The sequence below is a fragment of the Manis pentadactyla genome, chromosome 12 (assembly GCF_030020395.1).
Source record: "Manis pentadactyla isolate mManPen7 chromosome 12, mManPen7.hap1, whole genome shotgun sequence".
Classification (NCBI taxonomy): Eukaryota; Metazoa; Chordata; class Mammalia; order Pholidota; family Manidae; genus Manis; species Manis pentadactyla.
Window position 1 is genome coordinate 64,546,936 of NC_080030.1, and position 25,038 is coordinate 64,571,973.

The 25,038-nt window shown below is 43.0% G+C and overlaps 1 protein-coding gene across 1 annotated transcript; it reads left to right on the forward strand.

The window, feature by feature from the left end:
- Positions 1 to 1,963: 1,963 nt before the first annotated feature.
- HDDC2 (HD domain containing 2) lies at positions 1,964 to 24,691 on the forward strand. Its single transcript, XM_036903895.2, has 6 exons — positions 1,964 to 2,190; positions 3,335 to 3,456; positions 5,135 to 5,237; positions 10,379 to 10,447; positions 20,988 to 21,126; positions 24,313 to 24,691. The coding sequence occupies exons 1-6, from the start codon at positions 2,107 to 2,109 to the stop codon at positions 24,411 to 24,413; spliced, it is 618 nt and encodes a 205-aa protein (XP_036759790.1). The 5' UTR covers positions 1,964 to 2,106; the 3' UTR covers positions 24,414 to 24,691.
- The last annotated feature ends 347 nt before the right edge of the window (positions 24,692 to 25,038 follow it).

Here is a 25,038-nt window from a genome sequence, read left to right on the forward strand (position 1 = left end):
TAGGTGGGGTTTGGGGGATGGGGGGATTTCTGGGAAATAGGGTGACAACCTCTTTTTGTCCTTAGATGATCTGCCTTGGAACTGTCATGGTGCCAAGGGGTGTGATTCTCAGTATGCTAATGAGCATATAATATATTTTGAGGTGAAGTTATAGTCAACGTCTCCTCCATGTTGGAACCAGTCAGTTTTGGCAGGTCTGGTATCTATACCCTCCCTCCCCACATCCCATGAGAACAGTTTACATGGAATCTTTAGAATATAAACAATTATCTAACCAAATGTAAACACCAGCCAAAGTCCCCAACCCCCTCCCTGCTCCTGTCTGGCTATCTTCCTACTACAATAATTAAATAAATTTTTTACTTTTCCTCAGGAACCCTCTTACACTGTTGGTGGGAATGTAAATTAGTTCAACCATGTGGAAAGCAATATGGAGGTTCCTCAAAAAACTAAAAATAGAAATACCATTTGATCCAGTAATTCCACTCCTAGAAATTTACTGGAAAAAAAACAAGAGCCCTGATTCAAAAAGACACATGCACCCCTATGTTTATCGAAGCACTATGTGGTACCTATACACAGTGGGATATTATTCAGCCATAAAAAGAAAACAAATCCTACCATTTGCAACAACATGGATGGAACTAGAGGGTATTATGCTCAGTGAAATAAGCCAGGCGGGAAAGACAAGTACCAAATGATTTCATTCATATGTGGAGTATAAGAACAAAGAAAAAAACTGAAGGAACAAAACAGCAGCAGAATCACAGACTCTAAGACTAGGGGTTACCAAAGGAGAGGGTGGGTGGGGAGGTAGGGTGATGGGGATTAAGGCACATTATAATTAGCAGGCACAATATAGGTCGGTCTGGGGCAGGCAGTACAGCAGAAAGAAGACAAGTAATGACTCTACAGCATCTTACCACGCTGACACACAGTGACCTCAACAGAGAGGGTGAGGATTTGGTAATATGGGTGAATGTTGAAACCACAACGGTGCATGCTTATGTGAAACCATCATAAGGTTGCATATCAATGACACTTTAATTAAACAATTTTTTTACCTTTCCCCTGACTTCCAGATTTATATCTCTACTAGGATTTCTAATGGAAATCTCAAGCACGTCTTAAACTTCTGATTCCTCCCCTTCCGACAGTTTACTGTTCCTGGAGTTTCCTCCAGCTCAGTAAATAGCAACTCCATCCTTCTGGTTGGTCAGACCAAAATTTGCGGAGTCATCCGTGACTCCTCTCTCTCATACTCCCATGTCTGGTCTGTCACAAATGCTGTTACCTCAACTTAAAACTACACCCCAAATTCAACAACCTCTCACCACCTTCACCACCACCACCCAGGCCCAAACCAAAATCATCCCAAAGAATTGTTTCAAGTCCCTTACTGGTCTCCCTACTCCCTCCTTGCCTCATACAGGCAACGCTTTCTGCCTGAGTCCTTCAGTGAAGGGGGTCCTAAAATGTCTTTAAAAATTGGCACCATTGGTTGTTGAGGGAATTAAGGCAGATCCTGACCAACTTTTTGGCACAAGGGCTTTTTCAGCACTTGGGATGTTGGGGAGGTTGTTGATTTCATCACAGGATTGTTTTAACCAATTGGCCGCTTTACCGCCATCTCCAAAGTCCTTGCAGTACTTGCATCGCTGCTTCACCTTTCCTCCTGCCTCTGCTAAAATGTTTATACAGATTACCCACCTTGAAGTGGGGCGCCTTATCCCGTCCCCTAATCAGAAGCTGAGCTGCTGAAAGACAAGATTTTGGTGCAGTACTGCTTAGCACTCCACCTCCACCCCGCCCCCCCACTGTAATCTCTTTAAAAGTTTGTTGGAATTCAGTGGAGTGTAGCAAACAACTAAGGCGTGCCTAGTGTGCACCAAACACCGCGTCTGCCACGGCCGGCGCCATGCCCAAGGGGCAGCCTCCGAGGCAGGAAGGTGGCAAACCGGGCGGAAGGGCCTGCGAACACCAGCGCGAGACAGCAGAGGCCCGAGAGGGCGGAGAGCGGAGGCGGAGGGGGCGGGGAAGGGGTGCAGCGTCAGGCTGCGGCCGCGCGGCCGGCTCCGCCCCGGCCCTTCCCGGATCGGAGGCCGCATGGCTCTGGCTTCCGCCGCGGCCCGGCGCGGCGGCGGGGCTCGGAATTTGCTGCAGTTCCTGCGGCTGGTGGGGCAGCTGAAGGTGAGCGGCCGTTCGTGGCCGGCCGGGCCGCGCGCGGGGTAAGGCTCGGGCGGCCGCGGGGCGACGTGGCTGCGGAGTCTCCCCGGGCAGCGGCCTCCGGCCGCCCCCGCCCTCCCGCCGAGGGACTGAGCCGGAAGGTGCCTCCGTGGGCGGACGCGCGGCTCGGCGGGAGGCGGAGAAAGCGCGTCGGCGGGGAGGGCGCGGCCGGACTGCTAGGCCGACCCCGGCCGGCGACGTCTACACGGCCTGGGGCTGTGCACGGCGGGGCCCCCGGACAGCCACCGGCGCGATGCGTTGCGGGGCCTCGGCCCGGCCCGCGTCTCTCCTGGTGCATTTGGGGCTCGCGGCCTTACAGCCGGGCGGTTGGGGTGGGGCGCGGAGCAGCGGATGGGCGGGCAGATTTTAAGTGGGTGCTTTAAATCTGTCTCGCAGCTATTTCCGGACACAACACAACTTCTTTTTTTATTTTGTATAGTACACGCTGGATTTGCATCATGTGCGTCTCCACCCCAGCCCAGTTAATGATTTTGCAGAATTTCCTTAAGTTCAAAGCACATTATCGGTTTAATGCCACTACCATTGCTGTTTATACAACACTTTGGAAAGGTGGACTTCGAGGAGAAAAATGCAGTCTCACAAGGTCACTTCATGATCTGAATAAAGAGAAGAGTCAGGACTCGTGACAATTAGCAATACCTTTATCCTTCCTGCTTCAGAATTTGGAAGTCTGTCATTTATTCAATAAGTTCAGAGCTTTCACCACAATGTTTTCTACTTGTGTTCGTTGGGACTGAAAGCAAAATGTCCCAACTCTTGTAATATGAAAATAAAATAGTCGACAGTTTGGTTTTATGACTGAAGGACCTTGTATATGTTCTGTAATTTATGTATCAGTAATGCAGACTAACTTGGTTATTGGCCTTTCCTACTGAATACTTGGCGAATCATCTCTTCTCATTCTCTGGCCTCACTGGTTTATTTGATTCCAGTTGTTGATCATTTTGGTCAGTTAAGCATTTTTTAATATGTTCTGAAACAATAACCCTACTTCTGTGCACTATTCCCTGGACTTCTCTTGAAGAGCATAGCAGACAGTTAAAACATGTATTTTTATAAATTTCTTTCTCTTCCTCATTTTCATCAGAGAGTCCCACGGACTGGCTGGGTATACAGAAATGTTGAGAGGCCAGAGAGCGTATCAGATCACATGTACAGAATGGCAGTTATGGCTCTGCTGACCAAAGATGACCGTCTTAACAAAGACCGGTAAGCTGGCATGAACTTTGATGCTTGTAAGGATCTTTGGTATAGGGATGTGTACCATTTTCCATACTAATGCCTGTGTCTAATTCTTGTAGGTTATTTTATGTGTTAAGAAAAATTATTTAAGGTGAACCATACGATTCAGACTGTGGGAAGGAGAACTATGTGTGTTGATTGCTTCAGTGTGGTAAACTGCACTCAGGGTTTTCTCTTGACAAGTATCGCTTGGCCTCCAGGAAACATCACTGTGGTATATTAGGGCCTCCAGGGCCATGAGGGAGAGTGTGTCATATCTAAAATTCTCTCATGGTGTTAGTGCTCTATTTGCTTTTATCTAGTCCCTGTTATGAATAGTAGCACCCATTTGTGACGTGGCTTTTTGGAATGGCACTGGCGAAGTAGAGCTGAGAAAGAGGTATCCTTCCTCCTTGTGTTAATTTGCAAGTGTTTAAAATGCTTTTGCAGCACAGAACGAAGTTTGCCAGAAATATAAGATGGTATATAAACCTCAAATGAATTTACAGAGGCCCAAAGTGGCTTCTACAAAAGGCACGAAATACGTTTAAGAGAATTAGCAAGGTGTACTAACAGGAGAGATCACCTGTTGTTGAGTGATCTTAATGTTGGGGGCGAAATCTGAATTGAGCTTTAAAGGGTTGACGAGATAGAGAAGTAGAAGACACGGCACGCAGAGGGAAGGGCATGGCATAGACACCAAAGCCCTGGCGGTGGGGCAGTAAAGGTAAACTTTGCAGATGATAAGTAAAACCGTATGATTGCAGCAACAGTTCAACAGGGAGTCTGAGGAGCTGTGTTACTCTGCAGATGATGTGGAGCTGAGATTTTGGCAAACAGTACAAGATGAATGTGGTGTTGAATGGAAATGAACTTAAGACTAGCCTGAGAGAGAGACTGTAGGCAGGGACACCTACAAGGAAGCTGTTAGGCCTCTACCATTTTTGGTAATAATGGGAACATAAAAACAAACTGGCCTTCTGGAGCATTTATCTCATGATCTGCCTTTGTTATTTTGAAGATGATTATCCTGATCGCTAATCATTATCACTAATAATCATAGCCATTTGTTGAATGATCAGCATGTGCCAGAAATGTGAATTATCAAGTTTACTTTTCATACCAACCTTATGAAGTATTACTGTTCTTTTTTTTACAGATAATAAAATAAAAGCTTACAAAACTGTTTAAAGAAATTAAGTAACTTGGCAAAGGTCACACGGCTAATAAATGTTGGTTGCTATAGTCGAACCTAGATCTGTCCAGCTCCACCCATTTCTCTATAAAGGGCCTTATTTGACATCTTAACTAGTTTACTGGGGAAATGATTGTTTCTGAAGTTTGTATCAGTAAGTAAATACTGTAGCCAGATCCATCTCCTGGCTTTGTAAAGTTATCAATATTTAAAGTGAGAGTTGAGGAACTAGCATTTAAAAAAAAAATTCATGCTAACAATTATAACAATTATTATGTTGAATATTAACTAGTAGTTGTGATTCAGCTCTATTGCAGCTTTGCAGAATATAATTACCTTAGAAAATACTGCATTTAAGTACTCTGTGAGGGTAAAGAAAGAAAAATATATTATATAACTTCAGAATAATATAGAGAAGGAACTTGAAGTGAATATAACTGTGTAATTATTCACCATTTCTTGCCTGGTCAGATGTGTACGCCTAGCCCTGGTTCACGATATGGCAGAATGCATCGTTGGGGACATAGCACCAGCAGATAACATCCCCAAAGAAGAGAAACATAGGCGAGAAGAGGTCAGTGTTGATTGTTGACTCCATAAGAGATCTCCAGAAAAGCCTCAAAGCAAGGCTGTTGATTAGACCGATTGCAGTTAGGGAGAGCACCGCCTGGACAGTCTTGGTAGTGATGCAGGAAGGGGATGGTCAGGAAGGCATAGTAACAGAGTCTTAGGACCTGAGCTGGAGGATGGTTAGTTGGGTCTTACAGTATGGGTAACTAGTTGAGAGAACACAGAGTTCGGGACATAATAGCCTTAGGTTGGCAGGAGCTGGTGAGGCAGAGTCTTAGAGAGGGTCTTGAAGAGTAAGCTCTTGGTGTGTGCTATTAGGGTCTCTCTGGTTGTTTACAGTTTTCCCTCCCAGAAGCAAGGAGTTCCTGGAGTAAGCAGCAAATTGGTTCTTGCTTGTTCTCAATCTTCTTGAAAACTAGAATGGAAAAATATGCCTGCTCCTAGCATTTAGTTTCCTGTCCCTGTGTTATATTTGGACATAAATAGTATGGCTTTCATTAGAACAATGGAAATATCTGGAACTTGAAGGAGTGCCTCATGGTAGTTAAGCTCCAGAAATCATAAGTATGACCATTACCATAATTATTATTTGGTGAATTTTAAATTAGTCCTTTAATTTAGTAATTTCAAGTAAAGAAAAATATTTGTTTTAGTACGAAATGAACAAAACAAAAATAAAATAGTCAATCAGTATCAATTTGGGCTCTAAACTCAGAGCCTAAGATCAAAGAAGAAGAGGTATTTGCAGCAGGGGCTGGAAAACCCAGGAAGGCTATTTTTTAATGCTGAATGGCTGATTCTCAGTTCAGGGATTACTGCACACTGCTTTTACTATAGGCCAGAGAAATTCATCCTGAATTGCTAAGTGAACCAGCCCTTTGTCAAGATGGTTTAAAGGGCAGGTGGGCTTAAATAGCTGTTCTCAGAGCTGGGGAGGTAGCCAACAGCGTTTTTGCCCCTCTTAGAGGCAAGAAGATCTACAAAGAATACCAGTTTAGGAGTTTCAACACATCCTAGATGTTAGAAACAAGGGAAGAGTGTGTTTTCCCTGCCCTGATACAGGTCCAGAATACAGGCCGAGCATCAGAACAGCCTACAAAAAGGGAGGAAGCTAAATGTTTCTCTGTAGAAGTCTAGACTGTCATGAATAAACAAATCCTAGATTGATTGGCAGAATTAATACAGAAAGAAACCAATTAACTCAAGATACTGAGTTACAGAAGGGAATTAGACCTGAACCAGAGGATGTTGAATAATGACATATGACATCTGGAAAAAGAACAGGAAAAAACTCAATCATACAGCTCATTTGTGGATAATGATAGTTTCATTGAAGATGAATCTGGATCAACCTTGTGGATGAGAAACTGTGCAGGGTAATCAAAGACCCAAGAGTGACACACAGGAAGGAGGAGGGACGAGACAACTGTCCCGATGTGGGCACACAGCAGTTTGAGGCTTCTTGCACAGAGGAGGGAGTCATAACCTTCTGAAGAAAAAAAGAGTCCATAGGAAGGCACTCCAGCTCCTGGAGATGAGAGAAAATTGAATACTGTCTTGTGAAGAGCTGAGCCCTGGCTAGTAATGCCCTCTGGGGGTGCACAGAACCCCGGTGAACAATCGGACTGCTGCTCCTTCCTGAACGCTGAATCTTGCAATGGTGAAAACACTTCCAGCCTCATTAAATCTCCTGGTTACTGCCCACTCCTGATTCACAGGGGAATAGATGCTGTAATCAGAAGGAACCAGGGAAACAGCTTAAAGAACCACAAGTTCATGGACAAGACACCAAATGCTTAGGGATGCTGATACTCCATGGCCTCTTCCTGTTGCTGGTTCTGATTTGGAGACAGAGAGAAAGGTCTGGGAGGTGAACAATTCTATGCAGATGGTGTTTATGAACAAGATTTGGATGTCTGAGTCATGCATTAAGATAATTAAATGAAACTTTCTTGGCTCAAGGTGGATGCACATAATGAGAACCATGAAGCAGCCTTTGCCCAGAAGATGGCCGGCTGCATTAGGAAGGCTTTAAGCTGAAGTGGGAGGGTGGAAAATACTTGATAAACCTGAAGGGCTAATTGTTTTGGATGAGAGTTGTTATTAGGATGAAAGGGGGAATGAAGGTATAGAAGAGAAAATTGAAGGGCCTAAAGCAGTAGTTACAGTCTGACCCGCTTTCTAAACATAAAATAAATTTCATATTATAAACCGAGTTAGTGTATGATGTCTGGTAAGGATCATCCAGAACTAGTGGTATGGAACTTGAAGCTGGAATACAGCAATATGAGTTTATATTCCTTGGTAGAGGGAAAAACTTTAATCAGAAGGCAAAGTTGGTCTATAGTATTTATATATCTGGAAGTGTTAAAGCTGTTAGAAGTTACTAAAGAACAAAGAAATTTAAAGGAGAACTATATTGGAGAATACATGGCAAAATGGAGAGAATGAAAAATACAGTGAACACTTTATAGAGTGCTTTTTATATGCCAGATAATCACTTTATTTTATATATATTAACTATTTCATCATCATAACAGTCCTTTCAGTAGATGCCATTATTGTCCTTGGTTTACAGATTAGAAGCCTGAGGAACAAAGAGGTTAAGTAACTTACTCTGGGTTCCACAGCTAGTAATTGGTGATCCAGATTTCAAACCCCATCTAAATCTACAGTTAGCAATTAACTACTTCACTGATCAGCCTCACCAATGCCATGTGAATGATGAATAATGCTCTCTGGGTGCTTGTCACAAAGCCAACACAAGACATTTGCTGAAAGCTTATCAAGCTCAGAACTTAAGGCAGATTCTTGACATGCTTTGGTAACAGGAAGAAGCTAGGAAAATTATCATTATAGATCTATGTGTGAACAAGGTGAGACTCAGTATAAAAGTAGAAGTGGCAGGGCTCACCACTAAGGAGGGGAAAGTCTGGCATATTCAGCAATGTTCCCTGGACTTAGCGAAATTGGTGTCAGAGGGTTCACCTAAAAAGGTAGTCGTGATTTTGTGTCATATGCTGCCAGACAGGGAATACTGATGATCTAAGAGGTCTCAAAATGCGGTACTCATTGTATAATAGCAAATGATACTGAGTTGATATCCAGAAAATCATTACTGAATTTCAGGAAGAGATCAACAACATATTTGTTTTGTTACCTATTTTGTTTTTTTAAAGGACATGGTGGTTTTAGCCATCAGGAAGCTTATTAATATGTCAGTAATTGAATGTGATCTCCAAAAAGCCAATTCAGTCTTATGCTGCGTTTATGGGAACGTAGTATCTAGAGGGATGGAGGTGCTATTGCACCTCGGTCAGACCACGCATCCATCACTGTTTGGTGCTGGTGTCTCACCTTACAGGGAAGAAAATAATTCCTTGTCAAAGCAAGACTTTTAGGTTTGTGTTCTAAAAGTTTAGGTGTTGATATACCTGTACGTACGTTATTCAGTTCATTCTTTTCAAACAAAAGCAGTGGGCAAACTTGTGTTTCTGGAATAGTGCAGAGAAAGGCGATCCATTTATAAGGACACCTTTAATTTTCAAAAGTGCAAAGTGTTTTCTCAAGTATTTTGTTGCGATTTATGAAAACAAAACAAAGGAGAATGCAGGTACAAAATAGGCCGGATTTCATGTCACTGAGGTGTGGTCTGATGTAAAGAACTGTCCATTCAAGATGGAGGTGTTATTACAAGAGCAGTGTTGACCCTGGCAAGTACGGTCTGCTCTGGAAGTAGTTGTATTCTGTAACATTTTTTCCCTCCCAGTAATAAATAAATGTACACACAAATACCCATATTTATTTTCATTGTTTTTCCCAACTCACTATTTGATTTTTTTGATTTTATATGAGACCTTTGCCACTTTTATAAAACCACTTTGCCAAAACACGGTTCTCACAGCTGCATCTTGTGCGAGGCACCTGGCCTCTGGTCAGAAGAACTGAAGCAGATGCATAGGTTGAGGATGGTGAAAGAATGTGAAGCCATTTGAAAGTAAAATTGCTGGCTTCAGGCCCCCAAAATGTGGTATTTTAATATGCTGGAGCAACACAGAAATGAAGGCAGAGATGGATGGGAGTGAGGGTGGCTCCTCGGGCTTTAGGGACTAGATGTAAGTGGACCGCGCCCTGCACTCTCTCATTTTCTTTTCTTTGCTTCGCTTTGGGATTTGGCTCACCTGTGACTTCTCCCTCCTGGCCTCTGCGGGACAAATCAAGTAGTTGGCTCCTGAGTGGTTGGTTTGAGTTACATGGCCACGCCTTGGACCAATGACTGTAGCCCAGAAATTTTGGCCACCTGGGTCTCTGTCCACCTGTTTAACATTGTGTTTGGGTGTGAGGGAGGAAAGCATGAGGGATGGGGCCAGGAATAGTAGAAGACTAGAAGAACAATTTTCGTCTTTATGTAAGAATGTGCTTTCTGTTAGTGCTGCCTTTATAAAGCCCATGTGGGCCACCCCTTGACAAGCTGGGTTCCCACCACTGGACGTAGTTATGCAGGAAGGCAAGAAATGTTCAGTGGTGCTATTGAAGCATTCAGATACAATACGACTGGCTTAGCTAATTACCCTTTAATACCCCTTTTCAGCTGTTGGGTCTATGAGCCTACAAAATGCTATCATGAAATTTCCTTTATGTTAATGACAATAACTGCCCATTTGTGTAGAGTTTTACATTTTGCAATAAAAACATACTAGCAGTAGAAAGTGAATATCATAGTATACAAAAAAATTTATTTGCACTTTGTAATTCAGTGTTACTTTTCTATCTTCCCTACTCTCAGATTGTTTTGAACTCTGCTATGCTTATGAGTGAAATTTATGTGGGAATCTTGTGATCCATTGACAATATATAAAATCCTTGGCCTCACTTCTGATCTATCATCATCTCGCATCCTTCTCATTGTCCCTTGTGTTTGCTGTGCTGCAGGCCACAGAGTGCTCAGTGAAGGCCAGGTGAATAAACACACGTCCTATTTAATGTACACCACTGCCATCCTTGGGAGCCGTAAATGTTATCCAGTACTTCCCCGCCCCTTTGGGAGTTATTTGTACGAGTTTGAGCCCACTATTTGGCTTTTGTAGACAAGTTGTTAACTTGGATAAATGTAAACATAATTAAAATAATGGTTTGATATTACAGGAAGCTATGAAGCAGCTAACCCAGCTCCTCCCAGAGGATCTCAAAAAGGAGCTCTATGAACTGTGGCAAGTAAGTATATGTGATGGATAAGGCTCACCAGTGTTTTAGTTGACTTAAACTATTTATCTTAAGCTATCTTTATTTCTGGTGTGTGTCTGTTTCTCACCTCCCAGCTGCTGCAGGAATTTCTCATGTCTAATAAAATTTTTCTTGCTTCCGATTTCCTCGTTTGCCTTGTCCCCATAATGCCTGGTATGGATCTTGACTCACAGCCTCTGGATTTCCTTGATACCTCGCTCTCATCCCACACCGTGCCAACCCCCCACACACCCACCTGCTCATTTCTGGTCCTTGAAAAGAACATGGGCCCCCATGACCTCCTGGCCCAGTGACCTTGGGCACATCCCCCCTCTCTGAGTCTGTTGCCCATCTGTGAAAGCTTGGATGGGTATTAGAGCTGAGGGAGGCCAAGGAGATGTAGTGGGCATGAGGCCCAGCGCGGAAGAGGGGTCCCGTCCGTGCCGCCCTGTCCCAGTGCCACTGACAACAAGGACTGTGGGGCAGGCTGGCTGCAGGGAGAGGGGAGCCAGGGCGCTCCATTGCTCGGCACTCCTAGTGCTGTTCTTCATTTGTGAAGAGGGATCCATCTAGTTTCCCACATCCCTCCAGTCCATGCTGGCCTTTCCTGAGCTGGACACACTCCTCACTTGTGGACGGCCCTGCCTCCCACTCTCACTTCTCACGTGTTTCAGAGCCCTACTCCTTTCTCCCATCCCGACTCTGATCCTCCCCTTTTCTTCCACAGCCCTGCTGTCCCCGGAGCCTCACAATGGCAGAGTTCCCTTCCCACTGCCTCCTGTGCTGGCTCCGGTTTTCCTTGACTTGGGAAGATGGGAACAAGGTGGGAAGTGCCCAGGGTTGAAACCCTGAACAGATATTTATCTACAAATGCCATTTTTCTCAGTGGGCAGATTCTGTAGTGTGTTGCCATCTCTGTTGTTAGCTGGGATGAAATAACCCTTTTAAGGCAACAAGGTGAGATGCAGAGAGCAGAGGCTTGCAGCCCGAGAGTCGTGGATTTGAATCCCACTTCCTGGCTACCTGCCCTGGGGTGAGTTCCTTGGCTCCAGTCAGCTAATTCTAGAAAATGAGAGTAACACAGGGCCTTAGGCACAATGAGCAAATCTACAAAGTTCACAGAGCCAGTTTAAAGAAAAACAAAAAACCTGGCCTCACCTGACCTCATTTAGCAGCACAATCTTACCTGCAGCACCAAGAGGCGATTTAGAGTCCCCATTCATCCCCCTTGGTGTGAAAATGAGTACCTTTTAACGTAGAATTTACTCATCTATGTGGTAAGTCAGTTTGCCTTAGACCTCACTAGAGGTTTCCTGTAATATATACTGTATGTACTGTATTCTTTTTTTGTAAAGCAAAAGAATGCTGAAAACTGAAACAGTTCTGGCCTCAGAATTTCTAGTGGGAGATTGTAGACCTTTAATACTTACCTTGTCAGATAATTGTGAAAAGTTAATCTGGCAAAGAATGCATGGCATCTAGCTGGAGCCTGGCTAGGTGGTATCTGTTACTAGGTATGACAGGGAGAAAGGGTCCCTTCTTCCAAAGTGTGTACTTCCAAGTGAACTCTTGGGACACTATGAATTGGGGAATAATGGAGTGGAGTTGGGTTGCTGTCTTGCCAGTGGGTTTCAGCCCCAGGCAAGTTACCAAAGAAATGACAGTAGAACATTCTTGAGGTGAAAGGGTTATACCCAACTTGATTTTCACGGTGGCAGGTTGATAGCTAAAATTTCGTCCAGAGTGAGTCTGCGTGCAGCAAACCGGACTCCGCCTCTGGGCTTCTCTGCCTGCACCGCCTCTGGGCTTCTCTGCCCGCACAGCTGTCCTCTGGGCCTCTACCCTCGCAGCTGTCCCAGTCTCTGTCCTTGGCGCTGCCACCACTCAGCTCTCCTGCAACCCTGCAGCCATGCCACCGTGTCACCCAGAGCACTGGGCAAAGCTCTTTATTTATAGAGACAGTAACAACGTATTGCCCACATATGTGCAGTGAGCTAGCCAACCAGGGCCAGGTGAGAATCCTGGCCATGGGAACCTTCATTTTACCCACATTTGCATTTCGTATATAGAAAGGGAAAAAACTGTCCTGTGAGCTTATGAAACAAAACCCACATATTATCTCTTAAGGAGGAAAGACCTTCCTAATCTGAAAACCTTTTACAAGAATTTGTACCTTTGTGCCTCTTAATTATCGTAAACACTGTGGCATTATCTGTTAAATTATTTTCTTAGCCCTCAACAACTGGCTAAGTAAAGCTATTGTAAAATTTACACTTTACAACAGCATTTTTCAAAGGGAAATACTATGGCAGTTACTTAGACTTTGGACTTAGAAAAATATAAAACACAGAACATTTAAACTTTTGACACCCAGTAGGATAGCAGTTCTACGATCTTGTCAAAGTCACTGGTTGAAATAATTAAGCATGTTAAAAAAGGTCTGAGGACAAGTACACAAGGGCCACCCTGGAATGTGACAGTCCTTCTTTAGAATTGGTGCTGCCAGGCCAACCAGCAACTTAGAAGACAAAAATGGGTTAAATTTCTTTATTGGTAATACTGTGGGTTGTCAGAGACTGATGTAGAGAAGAAAAGTGAGCATTTTTACTCTCTGGCATGGAACCTCATCTCTGCATACTTTGAAATCATTGGGGAACTCATGTTTTGTTTTTCTATTAAGGGCTCGAGGGGTAAAATGAGGACCATATAAGTAAGCAGCAATGTATTTTTTAAACAATTATAGAAATGTATTCAAAGAAAATACTTGATACGGCTCTTAAATCCTCCTTAACCAGTTCACACACCCTATGAGTGAAGTGCTGCTTCAGGTCAGTAGGGGTCCCAGAGGTACAGACTGAGTATACTAGGTAGGTCTCAGTGTTTATTCTCAAGTAAAGAGTATGCATGTGTGTGTGTGTGTGTGTACGTTTGAATACAACACATGCTGGTGGGTACAGAGGAAGGCCATCTACAAGCCTAGGAGAGAGGCCAGGATCAGATACTTCTCAGCCCTCAGAGGGAACTAACATCGCAAATACCTTGATTTCCAATATCTGGCCTCCAGAATTATGAGATGATGAATTTCTGGTGCTTATGTCACCTAGTTTGTGGCACTTTATACAGTAGCAGACTAATTTTCTTTCTCTCAGTGTGTGTGTGTGTGTCTCTTCTTTTCTCTGTGTCTGATACCTTTGGTTCTATACAGTGGCTACTTAATTATATTCTTGATCTATTTTTTTAGTATCTCTGTACTCTGGCTCTGGCTCTTTATTGTATCTGTTAGGATTTTGTAAAGTTAAAACTGAAAGAAACCCCATTTTCTGGATAAGAAGTCTTAAGAGCTGAAGCTCCTTGCCTTGCCCAAGGTCTCTTAGCTGATGAGTGGCCAAGCTAGGCCACGAGCCTCCCTCCCAATCTGTCAGTTCTTTACATCCTTGTGCTGTATGTTGGTTGATTGAACAAGCATTTATAGTTCTGTTGTGTTCATGATACCATGTCAGTTACTTCTTAGTAGCAAGAGACTCTCTTAGTTTCCTAGGGCTGCTGTATAAAATTAACACAAATTTGGGTGGCTTAGAACAACAGACATTTATTATCTCGGTTCTGGAGGCCAGCAGTCCAAAATGGAGTGTTGGCAGGGACCAGGTTCCCTGAGTGGGGGTCCTTGTCACCTTTCCTTAGGTTCTGGCAAACTTCCAGCTTTGACGCTCCTTGCCATATAGACACATCACTCCATTGTCCACCTGCATGGTCAGACGGTTCTCCCTGTGTCAGTACCTTGCCCAAATGTCCCTCTTTTTATAAAGACATCAAGTTATTGGATTAGGGTCCATCCTAATCCAGTAGAACTTTATTTGATTGATTAATCTGCAAACACCCTATTACATAAGATGACATTCATAAGTTTCAGGTTGACATGAATTTTGGGGGAACACTATTCAACCCAGTACATAGATTCTCATATTAACTTAAGCATTTTTATGATTCATGTCCATATTAGTACATGGTCTTCGTTATCAGATATTCAGGATTCAAATACTGACTCCTGCTTGCTAGCTATATGATCACGGGCAACTACTGAATCTGTTGGTGCCTCAATTTCCTCTTCTATAAAATGGCAATAGTAACCATATACCTATCTCATAGGGTTGTATGGAAATCATATTAATTAATATTGGTAAAACAATTAGAATATTGCCTAACACATAGTAAGCTCTGTTTTTCCTTTGTCTCCAGTCCACGTGTTCTGATTTTGGTTTTAGAAAATACGGGCATTCTGTGCCCAGAACTTAGAATAGTATTAGTTAAATAGAAAATGCCAGTTGATTGGTTTCTGAAATGTTAATCACAGCTATTCACCACTATATATAGCTATCAGCCCAGAGGGTCACATCTATTTCAAGCAATTAAATATCCTTGATTATAATTTATCTTTTTCTATGCAAGTGTGAAATCAACTCTCTGCAAGTCAAGGAAAAACATTTTCATTTTTTCCCTCAAAGTATCACAGAAAGTTGACTACTTGACCATCTGCATTTCTCTTTGAAGAAATATCCCTTTGAATCCCAAGGCATAGCAGGAGCTGCCCCCAGCCCCCGCCAAATGCCTGGCACACCTGCCGGCCCTGGATTAGTTCCCACCCCACATTTTCTCTCCACCTTGGCTGACATTCAGCCAGTTGGAAATACAGTTGGGTTAAGACGTACTCTTTCAAAAATGGCTCGCTGTTCTGTCCTTTGCAGCACAGGTGCAGTATTTGGTTGGGGAGTTTGATGTAGGGCAACAGAAGCATCCAGCCTTGGGGGAGAGTTGCTGGGAGGTGGGATAGTGGGAGATGCAAAAGATTAAGTTTCTGTGAACGAACCCCCACAAAGCCACACTTTCCCCAAGGGGAGGAGGAAACGTGTCATCTTTCTCCCCTTTCCACGCTTCGCTTCCCTTGAGTCCCCTGTTCCCAGGACTTAGAACTTTTGTATCTCTCACCTACTTGAATTCCTTGTCCTGTTGTTCTGCAAAACCCCAATATGAGTCATTTCAGTTATTTGCTTTCCCTAAGCCCACCTGAAGGCTGCCAAGTGCTGCTGTAGGGACCCTCCCATCCTGTCCTGGCCTCAGAGACTGGAGTCACTGCCCCAGACAGCCCCCAGGCTCTGCCAAACCTCAGGGCGGCTGGTGCCTCCTCAGTGGCACCCGGCAGTCATCTCTCTGGACCAACATCGGCTGTCTGTCCTTCTCTTCAAACTTCTCTTCTCTTCAACTCCTTTGCCACTTCTCTCCCAGTTGTACAGCAAATACTCTCTCCTCCTTCATGGAGAAAATAGAGGCTTTCGGATGGGAACTTTCTCAGCTTTTTGTAAACCTTGTAAATATATTCACATGCCCTATTTTGAAATAAACCTCCCTGGATGCCACATTTCTCTGCTTCCCTTCACGACCTAATAGGTGAGGCATCGCCCACACTCCCTGACTGCTTCCTCACGCCCCTGCCGTGTGTCGTGGCCCCCACGCACTGCGCTTGCTCAGGTCACGGACCGCCTGTGGGCGGCTCCATCCAGCACGCCCTTCTCTGCCCACATGCCACCTGACACCCTGGCTGCAGAGAAGATGTTGTCACTCGTTCTTGAAGTTTTTTCATCCCCCAGGGCTGTTATATTGCTCTTTCCTGATTTTCTTTGTATCTTTCTGGCTGTTCTTTCTGAGTTTCTTCAAGTGCTCCTCTTCTTGGCCCAACTCGGAGCCTCCGTTTCTTTCTGAGGCCTGTGTTCTTGGCCCTCTCTACACACTCCTGGGATTCAGTGATCACATGCTGATTATTCCATATATTCTCCTGAAAATCTTGCTTTAAGCTCCAGACTCATAAATCCAACAGCCCAACGGACAGCTCCACTTAAATGTCCAACTCAGTAGGTTCACAGTCATACTCATTATCTTCAGCCATTTTTATTATTTTTAAAAACTTTTTATTGAAAAATAAAATATAGAAAAACCACATAAAAACAAGCATAATGAGTTATTAGAAGGTAACATCCTTTTAACTACCTCCCATCAAGATTTTGCCATTCACCCCAGACCTCTTTCCTAGGCTCTGAATGAAACATGACCTTCCTCCCCTCCGTTCCTCTGAAAGAAACCACTACCCTGATTTTCATAGTCATCACTTGGATTTCTTTATGGTTTTATCACCCAGTTGTTCATTCCTAGATATTTTAGTTTAATCTTGCTGATTTACTAAAGCTTAATATGTGTTTTAAGTCTCCTTTAATCTATGGATTAAAGAGAATAAATCCTGCTCCCTGCCCAGTCCCTTTCTTTTTCTTACAAGTTACCTGTTCATGAATCCAGACCATTGTCCCTACAGAGTATCCCATAGTTGGGTTCGCCAGTTGCATACGCACGATGCAGTTCATGCACCTCTGTCCTCCTGTTCTCTCAGGTCAGATCCAGAGGCTGGGTCCTCTGGGCAAAGCTGGAGGTGGTGTTGCTTCCTTTCAGAGTGAGGTGCGTAGTGTCTGGGTTTTCTTGATGCTTATATCCCTTAATCCTTTGGGATTGCAGAACAGTAATATACTAATGTTTTTATTTTGTTTTCATTTAATAGTTGCAGTAACTTTTTTATTAGCAGATGCTTCTTCCTCATCTGCTCTTTGGTTGTAGTTCATGTAGGAAAAGTGGGGTACAAACTCCTGAATTTGCTTCCTTGACAGCAGGAGTGGCAGGGTATTGCAGCCTCGCTCATCTTGAACATGCTCTGGCCAAACCTACTCTGCTTTTTATTTTTAAATAGGAGGTGCTATTTCAAGATCACAGTCTGGGCACTAGGTATGCTTATTGCTACCGAGTTGGTTATTCTGTCCGTGCTTTTTGATGGGCTAAGCTAGGATATCTGTGTATATCTAAAATGCTTTATGAGTTCGTAGTCTTCATTCCAATTAAGATTCAGTACATGGTTTTTACTTAACCTCTTCTGTATTATGTCAAATATCCTTTTGTCTCCATCAGGAATCCTGGTTATATAGGCTTTATTGTTCTTTGCACATGTCCCCATCTCAGAACCACCATTATCAATTCTGATTACTGAAATTTACAGTCTTAAAAAAGTTGTTTGGCCTGTATTAGTTCCATTCTCCCTGTTTTTTAAAAATATTTATACTATATCTATACTGTCAAAATATTTAACCATTACATACTACAACCTCTCTTAAATCTTACTTAATCTTAGTTCTACAAATAGCTGTGTAGTTGATGCTCAGCACCAGAACTTAGTCTCTCCCCATGTTCCAAGCTGGTTCTTTAGTAGGTTCCTCAAGAAGAGCTCACAGGAATGACATTTTCTAAATCTTGCCTGTTTTTTAATAGTTGCTCCATATTTTTTATACTTGAAGATCAGTTTCACTTGCTATAAAATCCTTGGTTCCCAGTTTGTTTCCTTGAATATCTCCCATTTTCTTCTGTCATAAAGCATTGTTGTTACTGTCTGGTCATAATTTTACTTTCCTTCTATGTCAGGTGCTCCTTTTTGCATAGGTGTCCAGAGGAATTTTTTTACATGGTAATTTTATTAGACTGTCTTGGTGCAGGTCATTCTGGGTTAATATCCTTACTTAGGTATGTGGTGTGCATTTTCAACACTCAATTAAAAAATTTCTTTTGATTTCAAGAAATTTTCTTGAATATAGTTTTTCCTTTTTCTTTGGCTTTCTCTTCCCCCTATATATCTTTTCTCCTATATATCTGTATGTTGGTTCTGCTTTGTCTATCATCAGTGTTTGTCACTTTCTCTCAAATCCTTTATATCTTTTTCATTTCTTTTTGATTTTTAAACTAACCTCCTTTTCAACTTCGATTTCTCTTTTTAAGACATTCCTTATCATGTTTAACTATCCCTGTGGTCCTTATTGCTTAGCATTCATTTCTAAAATGATCCTTTCTTTTATCTCTTTTATGGTCTGTGTCTTACCATTTTCTTAATATCTCTTAGTTCTTGTTGAAATAATTTATTGTAGAATTGATCCTTTTTTAAAATAATGAGAATGTCTTTCTGATTTGAATTTTCGGAAGAGATATAAGTTTGTATGGGATCTGACCTCTGCTCTTTCTGTGGCTCATGTTGATATGCAATTAGTTTTCCTGAACTTTTAGAAAGCAACTTGGTTCAGATAGCTTTTTTTAACTTCACAGAGGTTCCTTTTCTGTTCTGTTTTGTTGTTTTTGTTTTCTTTAATGTAGTGTTAAGAAAATACAGTGGGCTGGCTTTTAGAAATTTCCTGGCTTTGTTCCCCTTCTTCACTTTTATCTGGACTTTTCTTCATCTCTGTTATCGTTATCCTACTCAATTTTGATTCCACTTTCAGCAGTCTCCTCATGTGGGGCCCTGTCCTGGACAAGACCCCCAACACGTCAGATTGGTGAATTCACCAGAGCTGGGCTTCTATCAGCTGGTACTGGAGTAGGCAAGATCCCTCCCAGTGTTTCCCTCTGTTTTTAAAATTTGAAATTTTGAGATTGTCCTATTCTCAGGTCTGACAGACCCTGTTGCTCCCCTGTGCCTTTTCCCAGACAGACACTGCTCTAATGCAGGGCTTATGGCTGGAGGTGATTAGTCCCAACTCATGTATATTTTGCTGTTCATGGTGACATTATGTCCCTCCTTTTTGTTATAAATGTTCGTGAGGTTTTGGTTTTGCTATTTCTTTGCTCTGTCAGTGTTTTGTTGTGTTTCTTCTCTTTTGCTCCCTCTAGGAAGTCATTTTCAACTCTTCCCTTCATTTGCTTTCACATTTTGGTTCACTTTTTCATCCTTACCATTTCTCATGTCTGCCCACTTCTCCCCATCTTCCTTGCCTTGATGTTAGGCCAGAACAGATTTTCCTGACTTCTCTGGTAGTGATGCAGAGTCTCAGAACTTGCTTTCTCTGCTTCTAGTTTAGCCATTTTCTACATGAAGCTGGAAGGATCTTTCTAAAATGCAAATCTGATCATGAGCCTTTTTGCTTGAAACCTTTTAGGGATGTCCATTAGCTGCAGCATGAGCTGAGAACCCTTAGCATAAACCACAAGGCCCTGCAGGAGCTGGCTCCTCCTCCATCGTCAGCGTCTTCTCTCTCCTCTTCCCCTGGCACTTAAGGCTCCATCCTGTCATTAGGAACGACTTGCAGTAAGTTCCCCAAAGATGCCATGGCTCCTTCTAGAGCTGTCTGCAGGACTCTCCTCTCTGCCCTGCTTCCTTGTTGGAAAGTGAAATTGGAATGCCTATACCATTATTCTGGGGGGTAAAATCCAACAATTTATATTTTTAAAAGAAATGTGTAATTTCATCAGAATTTTCATAAAACACAGTATTTCCTAATGGTCTTGAAATCTTAGTTCTCACAGCAGAGAAAAATTTTGGACTGCTATCCTTCTAGTATTCCATTTCTTTTTGTTAAATAATGAACTTGAATTTATGAAATATAAACATATAACTAATAAATGTGAAAAACATTTAAATAAAATGCAATTATTTTTAAGTGCCTTTAAAATAATAAAATGTAATGAGTTTCATATTAAGATGATTTCCCTGTATAATTTTAAGCTGTACAAAACCCAAATACTTTCCTTTACAAGAGTAAGGCATACATATAATAAAAAGCCAAGAAACCTTCAGTGATTCGCATCACACTACCTTGCCAAGAAAGCATGACAGGTTCATTATCTGAAGACATCTGGGTGGAATTAATTATACGTAAGAACTTTGCAGGGAAACCACTTAGGAGCACTTCAGTGTTCTAATAGAAGAATGATTCTATACATATTAATTGGGACTCATGGTTGTGTGATGGGTGTCATGCTCTAAGAAGCAGACCTCCTGTAGCTTCTTGTCTCAGGTGTACACTGAGGAGGGTGGGGCCACTGGGAGGAAGAAAGGTAAAAAAGCTTTTCCCCATCCACTGCCTTCACCACCTCCCTGCCACTGACAAATGTACATGTACTGTTGCATGAAGAGTTCATAGATCCTGACTGGTCCTCAAGAGTTTTAACCCAGTGAGACTTGATTAAATCCTTTCTGTTTGGAAAGTAAAGACAGAGATTCAGTGTAAAGTGGCAACCACAATTAAATAAGAGAGCTAGAAATTCACTTTAAAAGGAAACCTGACATTAAATGGAGAAGGAAGTAATTTGAGAAACATAAGATAAAGTATTAGCTTGACATTAAAAAGACCTCTACCAGTCAGGTGGTTTGAAGAAAAATTATCTTGAAGACAAGATATTAAACAGGAAGAAAAAATGCTTAGAAATGGCAATATGAACAAATAAGAGTTTCGAGGCATCTGGTGGAATTGTGAGCACACCCTTCTTGCATGGAGTGCTGATGTTAAACTGTGAAATTAAAGGTGAAGTGCCTCTCTGAAGGGTTTTTATTTGGTGGAGAAACGTGGCCAGTATAGAATGTGGTTTTAGCTGTGACTCTTGATTTCAGGTACTGGAATCAGAATTTTCCTGGAATACCCTGTCATGCAGGCCTAATCGTGCTGTTTTAATTGTCTCTTTGTAGGAGTATGAGGCCCAGTCTAGTGCAGAAGCCAAATTTGTGAAGCAGCTGGATCAGTGTGAGATGATTCTTCAGGCATCCGAATACGAGGACCTTGAGCACAAACCCGGGCGACTGCAGGACTTCTATGACTCCACGGCAGGTACTCGATGCTGTTTTCAACAAGCATCGTTTCAGCTGGGCTCACTGCTAGTGTAGGGACTGACATTCTGTTGGTGACTCCATATTCTGACCCTTTCATCTGGAGCAGTGTACAGAGAAGACGGCGGGATCCAGTGAGAAGTGGCCTGGTGTGGGAGAGCACTGCTGCCCGGGGTTCTAGTCTAACGCCAGGTTCATTTCCACGGCCACCGGTGTCCCCTGGTGTTCATGCTGCTCCCTGGACTAAACTGCTTCTCCTCCCTGTTTGCTCTTTGGGCTTAGTCCGGCCTCCGTCTCCCCTGAGAGCGCTGTTAGAGATCATCCTGCTGGGGCCTCTCTGGACCCTCATGTGGCCTCACCCAGTAGAGGTGGTTCCCAGCTCACAGTCTAGGCTCCAAAGTATGATCTGCACTGCAGGGAAGTTGATTGGATTTCCCTTCTCTCTTCACCAGCCCCGCTACCTCTGCCCTAGACAAGGCCCTCATTGTTTCTGTACTGGACCATTGTTATAACCTCCCCACTTAACCGGGTAGGCTCTTTAGTTCATCCTGCCTGTCTGTGGCTTCCTCCTTTGTAGATACAAGTATCATCACATCTTTGTTCTTAAAACTTTGTGCCTTTTCTCTTCCTAAAAAATAAAATCTTGACTTGAAGTGACCTAAAAAGCTCTGCAGGTTAAGACCTCTCCTATCTCTGGCTTCCTGTCCTAATCCTCCCTGTCAAAACTAAGTGTTCCCTTCATTTTTGCTTGGTCTGCAGTCGATCTGTGGCATGCCATCGTGTTCTCAGTCTGACTTGCGTTCTCCTTAATGACGTTCCTCACTGAGCCTCTTCCAAAGCCTGCACTTACCACACCACCCCATAGTAAGCTGCTTGAGGCCAAGACCCGTCTTGTCTCATCTATCCCTAACAGGTGGTGGTAAAAAATGTTGACTTCAGTTAAGTAGAATGGCACTGTAACCAGGGGTCAGTAAACTATAGCCCACAGGCCAGACTGGCCTGCAGCTTGTGTATATAAATAAAGTTTTATTGAAGTAGCCACACTCAGTCTTTATGTATTGTCTATACTGCTTTTGTGCTATAGCAGCAGAGTTAAGTAGTTGGCAACAGAGATCCTATAGTTCGCAAAGCCTAAAATATTTACTCTCTGACTCTTTACAGAAAAGGATCACCATCCTATATTATAAGCAATGATTGTGTTTCAAGGTAGCATATTTCATCATTAATGTGACTAAAATACAAGGAATATTTATGTAGTGCTTTTCCTTTTAACACCGTTGTCTTCTATTTTGATACATTCACAATGAAAAATATAAAATGAAACATTAGAATGCTAGTAGAATAAAAAAATGTGGGAGCTGGAAGGTTACCTAGTTAAAACTCCACATTTTATTGAGGAAGGAAACTTGAGCCTAGAAAGTGATGTGCCCATAGCTGAGTTGAGATTAAAATCCACTGCACTTTCCACTCTGGTGTATTCCTTACTATTAAAATAGTTCATAAATATAAATAGTATAACTGACATAAGAAATGGTTTCTTAACCTCAATAATGTGTGAAAAAAGACATTTAATTAGAGAGGGATAAAGATGTAGACAGTGACCATTATGAGAATTTTGAAGGGGACTTAAAGACTTAAGTTTGATACCACTTTTATTTTTATTTTTCTGACTCAGTTACAACTTAGGGCTCTCCTTTTCTGTCTTTTCTCTTTTGAAACTGAGTATGTTGAGGAGCAGCATGGAGGCAGTGTGGCTAGTTGGGTGGATGAGAAGAGAGGGTAGGAGGTGGCCCTGGAGATGTGGGCCGAGGCCACAGGGCCCTGCAGGCCAGCATGGGATGTTGGGTGTGCTCTGTGTGAAATGGGGACCCCCTTGGAGGATAGGGAGCCCAAACTAATATTTTGTGACTGACTTGTATTTTGAAAAGATCACTTCAGTGGAAGCAGGGTAACCGGTTGGGGGCTATCGTACTATCCTACTGAGAAACATCTGTGGTTTGGACCAGGGAGGTAGTGGGAGAAAAAAAAAAAAGTGGTCAGTTCTGGGTCTATTTTGAACAGAGAGTTGACAGGATTTGTGTGTGGGTTGTTTTTGAGAAGACCCAAGGGATTTTGGCCTGAGCAGCTACCAAGAATGGAGTTGCCACGAGATGGGAAGGATGGGGGAGTAATAGATTTGGGGGAGGAAGAGCAGTGGTCCCCGAAGCCAAGGGAAGAAACTTTCAAGAGGGAAGGAGTAGACACTAGATTTGACAGCACAGAGGTAACGGGTGTCTTCAATAAGAGCAATTGTGGTGGAATGGCCGCCGTAGCCTGACGGCAGGGCCTTTACGCGGTGGGGCAGAGGGTGGCCTGGAAGCAGCTAGGAGCACGGACAGGCCCAGGCCTGGGGGTAATTGCCACATTTGATAGAAAAAGGTGAGTGGATGAGAAGGCTGCAGGGAAAGCTGTATCCTCAGGATGAGCCAGGTGTCAGCCAGGGCAAGAAAGTGAAGGGAACATTGAGAGAAGAGGTTGAGGATAGGGAATAAATGTAACAGAGTCTAATGTGGACAAGCAGTAAGCAACAGGAGGCACCCGCAAGAGAAGAGTCAGGGAAGAGGCAGTGGGTTTAACATTCCCCTGTGGTAGCCACCACTGACCTGAGATAGGACAGCTTGGAGCTTGCTGCCCAGGGCAGAAATCTGGGGAGGGTTAAGGAGCAGGGTTCAGTGTGGAGGTATTTGCAAGACATGTTTGCATTCTTGTTTGCATCCTGGGAAAGCCTAGACTCCTTGGTCTTCCTACTGGTTATTTTATATGTAGGTGCTTTGTTCCCCTCCATGTGGAATGGGCAGGGAGTGTTTTCAGCTATCCAGGCTCTGCCCTTCCAGTTTTGCCCTTGTTCTTGATAGAGGCATTCAGACACTGCCTGGTGACATTTCCCCCAGCTCAGCTTAATTGACAGCTTAATCTTAATCTTTGTCCAGTTCTTATCCTTATGCTCAGTGGCATCTGGGGTGACAGAGAAAAAGCTCCTAGTGGTCGCCTTTGGCCACTCTCCAGGACCTGGAGTTGTACTACCCTGCACTGGAGTGAAGTATGGGCCGGATCATAGAATCAAGCCCCTGACAAGCCCAAGAGCCCTGGAATCAAGCTGGAGAAATTGATGTATTCTGCCATCAGTATCTTTTTCTTTGCCTTGCAGGAAAATTCAGTCACCCTGAAATAGTCGAGCTTGTATCTGAACTTGAGGCAGAAAGAAATGCTAACATAGCCGCCGGTGCCCCCCGTGAACCAGGATGCTGAGATGTCTATGTTGCTGCACTTCTGTAACAAACGTTTTATTTTTCCCTTTCATAGTACTGTGTTTTGTTGGTTTGTTGATGTCCCCAGATGTGAGTCTGTTTAGTTTCAGTTGCTTGGAGTCCAGCAAAAAAACATGATGTAATTTGGGCAATAAAAGAAGCTATGGAGCAGAATGTGGCCATGAAAACACCATTGATGAAGACTGGGGGCATTGGTGGTGGTGGCTGGGGGGGCTTTACTTTCTATGAACTAAATAAATACATCTTTAAAACCCTAAACTTTGGAATATTTATTGGAGATAGTTAAACCATCTTATTCTGAATTAATAACCTACATCTCTGAAAACCATATCCATTGAAAGATGGAAAATTTAATTATGATTGCTTTTAAGAACAGATTCTTCAGCTTAGTTATAAGGACCCAGGAAAAAGAATGTATTGTAATGCATTCTCTCCTTAGATGAAATGCTGCTTTATTCAAATGATCACTCTGTGGAGACAGATTTCTCATTTTAGAAGGACCTGCTTTAGCCCCTGATCATAGTCTTGTAAACTGGTAACAGGTTCCACCTCTTCCCCTAGTGCTTTTTGTCATTTGGGGATATAAATTGGGGCATGAATCTCCA

Bases quoted from the DNA above. Each gene is read 5' to 3' on its own strand.
- HDDC2 (XM_036903895.2), top strand. From the start codon at position 2,107: ATGGCTCTGGCTTCCGCCGCGGCCCGGCGCGGCGGCGGGGCTCGGAAT. The intron at 10,448-20,987 runs GTAAGTATATGT...GTCTCTTTGTAG, and splicing joins AGCTCTATGAACTGTGGCAA to GAGTATGAGGCCCAGTCTAG. The intron at 21,127-24,312 runs GTACTCGATGCT...TTTGCCTTGCAG, and splicing joins CTTCTATGACTCCACGGCAG to GAAAATTCAGTCACCCTGAA.